This window comes from Polistes canadensis, unplaced genomic scaffold, assembly GCF_001313835.1.
Source record: "Polistes canadensis isolate GaletaPanama2010 unplaced genomic scaffold, ASM131383v1 scaffold_121, whole genome shotgun sequence".
Taxonomy (NCBI): domain Eukaryota; kingdom Metazoa; phylum Arthropoda; class Insecta; order Hymenoptera; family Vespidae; genus Polistes; species Polistes canadensis.
Window position 1 is genome coordinate 39096 of NW_014569668.1, and position 7071 is coordinate 46166.

Genomic DNA, 7071 nt, shown 5'->3' on the forward strand with positions numbered 1-7071 from the left:
TATATATTTTAATGTTTTAGAAGTGTAATGTAATAATGGTTAATAATTCCTTAAAAAACCATTTGAAAGAAACTTATTTCCATTAGATCGATTAATATACTATACATGATGCACAGTCCGCCTATTTTTGTTTTTTCTTATATATCATCAATCACCTTCGTTATAAGACGTCTTTCGCGATTATTATAATTATTATGTTTTATAATATTTATAAGAATTGATGTTTTAGAACTTATGTACTATATATATATTTGCATATTTATGTTTATTTTGAAAAGTTCATATAAGATTGACTATATTATACGTCCTGCATGAAAAAAGGAATTATTATATTTTTTGGTCTTGAAATTTTTTTACATTTATATAGATAATATTTACAAACTTGTTATAAATAGATTTTATCGTCAGTAGCATTCGTTATTTTACAATATCACCAGTGATCGTCGAACAATGTTAGATAAATGATTGTATATATGTTTATACATATATCTAGTTGTACATTGAAGACTTTCTGGTAGTTTTTTCTTTTTTTTGGTAACTATATAAAAAGATAATACACATTTAAAAAAAATCCAATTATACTATTCAGTCTAAACTATTTAGACTGTGATATTCCCCTTGTATTATTTTCTTGAATAAAAATCATACAAAAAACATGACTTCTTTTTTTTGTGTGTGTGGGGGGGGAGGTATAATTCCAATTCGTTATCGAACTAGTACAAAAGTTACATCCATCTTTCGATCGAAAGTATGGTAAATCAAAAAGTATTTATTTTCCGATTAATTATTATTCAATAAATTCTTCTACAAATCTGAGCACGATATATGCGCTTGTATCAGGTTGTCCAATAAGTTCATGTAGCTTTTTTCCTAAGCAAATAAAAGATAAAAATCGCATGGATTTATTGGACGATCTAATATATTAATTATATAAAGAATGAGAATTTTTCATAAATATTAAAATTTCATGTAGAAGATATAAGTACACCTATACCATATAATATTACATGGTATGTAATACTATTCTAATATATTTTTATTATAAATAATACGATTAAAAAATTGTTTAATTATATTTTTATTACAAATAATACGATAAGAAAATCGTTTAATTATATTTTTCTTACATTATCAATTCAAAATCAATCCAAAGAAAGATGTACTTTAATCTTTAGTTCTTTAACTTGTATATATATACATATATGTGTATTTAAGTTGATTATCAACAAATTTCAAGAAACACGTTTTGCCCACTTTAGATGGTTTTAATGAAATTTTTTGTATTATGTATATGATAACTTCTATAAAAATTATTTCACTTTTTAGAAATACTAAATATACTATTCTAAAGTGTACGTTAATTTATTATTTTTCTTTTCTTTCTTTTCATTTTTTTTTTTTTCCTTTTTTGTCCATTTTCATAATAATGTAATATATGCAATGAATACGCGTATTCAAAGATCCCTTAAAACCATGTAATGCTTATGCTTTATAGCAAGAAAAATAATGTTCTTTTTTTTCCTTTCGGAAACTAAAATAAAATGGAAAGTTTAATTAAAATAATTTATGCACACGTGCATGTTTAAATAGATCTAAACAATGATAAAGTAATAGATACTATACAAAATGGTGTTCCCATATTTTCTAATCAGTGCAAAACCATAACATTAACAGGATATATTATTATATTCAGCTTATATCATATTTTCAATATCAGTACATATGTATATCCGATATTAATATTGAACTGATTACAATTAATTCATTACTGGTACTCGATGAAATCAATATTCCTTCCAAATTAAAGTAAATGTCACACTTACAACATTTTTTATAACACTATTAAAAATTCCTATAAAGTTTGTGATTTTACATATAATGAATTATAAGTTATGACAAGTTAGTTATATATCGATGTAAACAAAAATATATTATTAGAAGCAATTTGCGCATCACTTCTTATAACAGAATACAGAAAAATTTGCACAAAAATATATTTGATGTTATAATTCTTTCAAATAATGTAATATTTAATAAAATACTTTTAGCAAATTATTATTTTCCATTTTCTGTAACAAACTTTTTAATGTCTCGTATCAGAGAGTTTCAATATGACCAAAAGATGGTAAATCTAGATTTCCAACTTAATTATTATTATACTGCAACGTCATTCCTTTCAGAATCTATAGAAGTTGTACTTGTACTTCTATTATCTGCAGCTATAGTAACATGATCAGGATTTAAAGTTGTAGAAATCTCTAAAACCCTTGTATTTTGTGTGATTTGTACAACAGGAGCAAGAAATTCTTGCGTCTCTGTATACAAGTTAACCGTATGTGGTTTAGTACTGCTTACTGATCGTTCTAAATCTTGCGGCTCGCCTATATTAAAAATACTTCCATAGATAATTTTTGTTCACAATTAAAAAAAAAACACAATTATTTATTACATATACATTACCATTAATGCTATGTGAGTCAGATACCATGAAAACTGTTCCACCAGAAGGTTCACCAGTACTTATACTAGCACCATCGTCAGATGTTACTGAAGATGTCTCAGAATCCGAGCTACTATTAGAATTATTCAAATCGTCCCTATTTTGCGTTCTTCTAGATCTATTAAAAGGATTTTCTCTCTGACGTATGAATGTACCTCCTTGAGTGCCTAAACAACAATTATTATCATAATTAATTATTTATGACAAATTTATATAAAGAACGCTATAAATGATAAACTGTTTTACCTTGATACCCATCGCGTATCAAAGGCGTTGAATCATCGGCATCTGAATCACTTTCATCTGTAACCACTTGTTCGTCTGCTGCAAAAACCTTCCGTTTACAAACTGGACATACTCTACGATTTTTCGTCAACCAGGGATCAATGCATTTGGTATGATAAGCTAAAATATATACAAAATTATTACTATTGTGTGCTTAAATGTTTATATAATATTTTTATCATTACGCATTATAAGAAACTCTTTATTTAAAAAAATTTTTCTCTAAAAGGGGTACAAAGGTACAGTATTTTCCCTTTCTTTATTCTGAAGGGTTATCCTAAGGAGTCCAGTTTGTCAAGGCAAGGTTTCCCCTATTCCTCTAGAACTATCGGATATCAGACATACGTTCGACATATATGTCATGGGACCATCTAATGATATCGCTCGCCATCAGCCTCTTTATTATGCTAATATATCTTTTATTAATCTTTAGAAAACTCATTACTATGGTCCCGTGACCCGAGAATACCCATTGTAAAAGAGATCTCCATGACTTGTAGCACTACGGATCTTCGGCTAGAGGAATATATTTTTCTATTTTTTTAACTCTAACCTTCTCTATAGCCTCCCTCCGCTTTTCAAATAGCACAGCTACATTACTTTTATGTTGCAGTTTTCCCCTTATTACAACATCAGGTTTAATGTCTGCTATCGATTTATGAATCCCTCTACAGTCTGGTTGATCGACAGATAATATTAAATTATTTTACCAAAAGTACACTTTACCATGAGCACAAGGCAGCACTCTTAATTTTTCTCCTTCCATATAATCATCTAGACAAATAGCACATGTTTCATAAGGATCACCTTTCGTATATTTATGAGTTGGAATTTTTTTTAAACTTGAATTTGGTAATCTATGTCTGCGTTGTCTTCTTCTATCTTTAATACATCTGACAATCTAAAAACATAACAGAAGATATAAGTATTTGAGATACAATTGTATGCTGTATATGTTAATAAATAGTTTGAGCTTACCATAAAAATAACCATAACTAAGAAACAAATTCCTACAACAATTGCAAATGGCAAAAGCAAATGTGTATTAATATTAAATGGTAGATCATCATTGATCAATATAAAATATAGTTGATCATACAAATAATTTTCTTTGATAATTAATCCTGTAAGTTCACTAACAAAAACAGATGGTATCTGTATCCCTATTGGATCTTCAGCTGACATCGGCTCTATAACATAATATAATAAAGACTTATAAACAATATATTTTTTTACACAAAACTAAAAAAAAAATGGTATTTATACAATATGCAACAAATAAGATAGGAATATAATTTACTTACTTACCTAATTCATTGCTGTTCACATTATGTATAATGGCAGCATCATAACCAGCTTTTTGTGCCATTCGCACTTTAATTTCAAACTTACACTCATAGCGAGCGATTAAAACTATCCAATTTCCTTCATAATTCGTATCATTTGGAGGGCCTTGTATTTCATGACAAGCAGTAGGAGGGTCGGCATAAACAACCATACCCTAGGTGAGTAATAACAATAATTCCTAAATTAATAATATATAAAATTTGTTTTATATATAGCTAAGGATAAAAAATATGAAAAAAAATATATATATAAACCTTAATGCCTTCAGATGGTATAAAGCCGCCAAATCTAGCTGGCATATCACGAAATTCATCTTCTACCTGATATCTGGTACCTGCTGAGAACACTAAAATATCGGCACCACAATATGTGACGCAAAAAAGTAATAGTAAAAGCCATAATTGAACTTGGTGGCTCACACAGCACTGTTGCATTTTTATGATTGTTAGAATAGCATCCAAGTTTACATATATTAAAATTTAATAAACTGATCGATATTCTCCTAGTTGATTCATTATATCAGATTCACGTTTATTCTGCAACCATTTGCAGAATTGTATCCATTGAAAAAGTCTAGTGTTATTTATCTATAAAAACAAATATATACATGTAATAAGTATAAATAGGACATGAAAATGATTAGAGGTCTACATAAATAGATGTATATACATATATGAATAAGAATAAAGTTAATTTTAACAATAAATGTTGATACAAACTCATGTTGATTACTTTATCATTAATTATAAAAAAAAGATCCGAAATTTTGGTTTTTAATATTTAATCGTTTTGCAATGATTCAAATTCGATCGAACAAATAAAATATTTGGTACCAATATTTAAACATAAAAGGAAACGTCCCAACGAATCGTGTATCGACTCGTAATATGTTTAAAATCTATCAGTAATGTGCATAACCTTCAAAGCATTCTGACACATCTATTATTACATGACATCACTATTAACCGTAAATCATTCGATGATAGAAAATATTTCGTTTAATAGTCACAAAATCATCGAATCACAAAAATTATTATACTCGATCTCGTTCAAATTTCTTCTAGCTGATGACAGATGAAGACGACTCCCGGGGATTCTTACTTTTCCTTTTTCTTGCTCGATACTGTTCAATGCGTTCATTGATAAATGTCTCATGCATAAGAGGAAAAAACAAAACAAAATGAAAAAGAAAATAAGGAAGAACAAAAATTAAGAAAAATGAATAGTATCTCCATTTAAATCTTACAAAGGCCAGGGCCGTATCTGCACGACTGTTAGACTGATTTTTAAATACATAAATCAAAAATCGGAATAACATCGAGTACATGAAGATGTCTATTTGCTTAAAACATATGTATATATAAAATCTAAGAGATAAGAGAAGATCGTATAAGAGAAAGAGAGAGAGAAAAAGGGGTGAGGGAGTGAGTTAAATGAATAAAAATTAAAATCTAATCATAATTATTGTAAAAATACGTACTAACAGATTATCTCTCGTATCTTTCATCCGGAAAAATAAATGACACAAGAAGACCGCACGACGGATATTCTTTGGCCACTTGAAAAATATTCTAATGTAAATGTATGTTATGTATCTCCGTTGGGTGTGTGCGGTATATGTTCGTCAGTATCCGCACATAAGATCGTTTGATAAATGAATAAAAAGTATATACGATGGAAGTGCAGGCTGTCACTAGAAGGAAAATGTCATTTATGTCTTTACTTGGTTCATTAAAATTTGAGGTTACAGAAAGCGAACGAAAACGTAATACTACACTGTGCGTTGCTTTTGCTCACTACTTGTCAATTACAAGTACTTTGTAAAAGAGTGAGAAAGAAAAAAAGCGCGCGCACACACCAGAAAGAAAGAGATAGACAGAGAAAGAAAGAGAGAGAAACTGAAAAACAGAGTACGAAAAAGAAGAAAAAAAAACTAATGTTTTTGCTTTCTCTTTCTCTCTCTTCTTGTCTCATAAGATTATTATAAATTTACAAGAAACACGATACGTTCTCCAGCAATTTTCTTCTTCTTATTATTAATATTATTCTTATTATTATCGTTGTTCTTCTTCTTCTTTGGTGACAGTGTCGAATACAATTAAAATTTTAAGTTACTGCGTACTCGTGACATCGTTAGACAATAAAGAAAGAAATAAGTGCGTTTTCTAAATAGGTTCTTTCAAAATTTATGTACACAAACTGTAATCACGGTTATTATTTATAATGAGGTTTTGAACGTAACGTAAATTTCGATATTATTTCAGACGAATTAAATTAATTTATTTATCTGATAGTAATTCTATCTCACATAGTATACAATACATACATACATATATACGTCAGATAGCATATATAGATTTTCTAACGGAAACACAGTGGCGTCATTTCGGAAAAACACAATTAAAGTGAATGAGAATAATTGGCGCTGTATTTGTATTTTCTTAGATTTTATTACGAGTTTCAAATAAAGGCAAAATATAATTTTTATTTATACGAATTATCATTAAAGTAACAATTATTAAATTATATTTATATTCAAACATGTGCTAAATTATCTTTAGAAAGACATTAATAAAAAGATAAATTAATAGTTAAAGCTTATTTGTGCATTTTTACCAAAATCCAAATTATATAGATTATAGATAATGAAGGTCATTAGAAATAGATACTAAACAGTTTTCATCAGAGATAACTTGATAAGAATGTAAATATGTAAATGTGTTCAGATATTATTTTGAAGATTATTAATACATTTTTTATAGAACATACTAAAAATAAAACTTATACAATAATACGATTATAAATTAGGTTAACTTACAGTAATACTTATATTTTTTATAAATTTATCATCGTAATTAATGGTCATATTCAATCGTATCATAATTTACAAGTATTTAATAATAATAATAATAATAATAATAATAATAATAATAATAATA

At 27.6% G+C, this 7071-nt stretch overlaps 1 protein-coding gene across 5 annotated transcripts; it reads right to left on the reverse strand.

Annotated features, from left to right (window-relative positions):
• Nucleotides 1-1405: 1405 nt before the first annotated feature.
• On the reverse strand, nucleotides 1406-6471 carry LOC106788003 (E3 ubiquitin-protein ligase RNF13-like). Of its 5 annotated transcripts, none has more exons than XM_014750866.1 (9): nucleotides 6126-6471; nucleotides 5613-5825; nucleotides 4387-4719; nucleotides 4094-4286; nucleotides 3764-3975; nucleotides 3512-3686; nucleotides 2747-2905; nucleotides 2461-2667; nucleotides 1406-2381 (listed from the first exon to the last, which is right to left on the reverse strand). In XM_014750866.1, the coding sequence occupies exons 3-9, from the start codon at nucleotides 4564-4566 to the stop codon at nucleotides 2155-2157; spliced, it is 1353 nt and encodes a 450-aa protein (XP_014606352.1). In that variant the 5' UTR covers nucleotides 4567-4719; nucleotides 5613-5825; nucleotides 6126-6471; the 3' UTR covers nucleotides 1406-2154. The 5 variants fall into 5 exon arrangements, with proteins under 5 accessions (XP_014606352.1, XP_014606353.1, XP_014606354.1 ...); XM_014750867.1 differs by having other exon boundaries at nucleotides 6140-6156; XM_014750868.1 differs by lacking the exon at nucleotides 6126-6471 and having other exon boundaries at nucleotides 5617-5989.
• Between the last annotated feature and the right edge of the window lie 600 nt (nucleotides 6472-7071).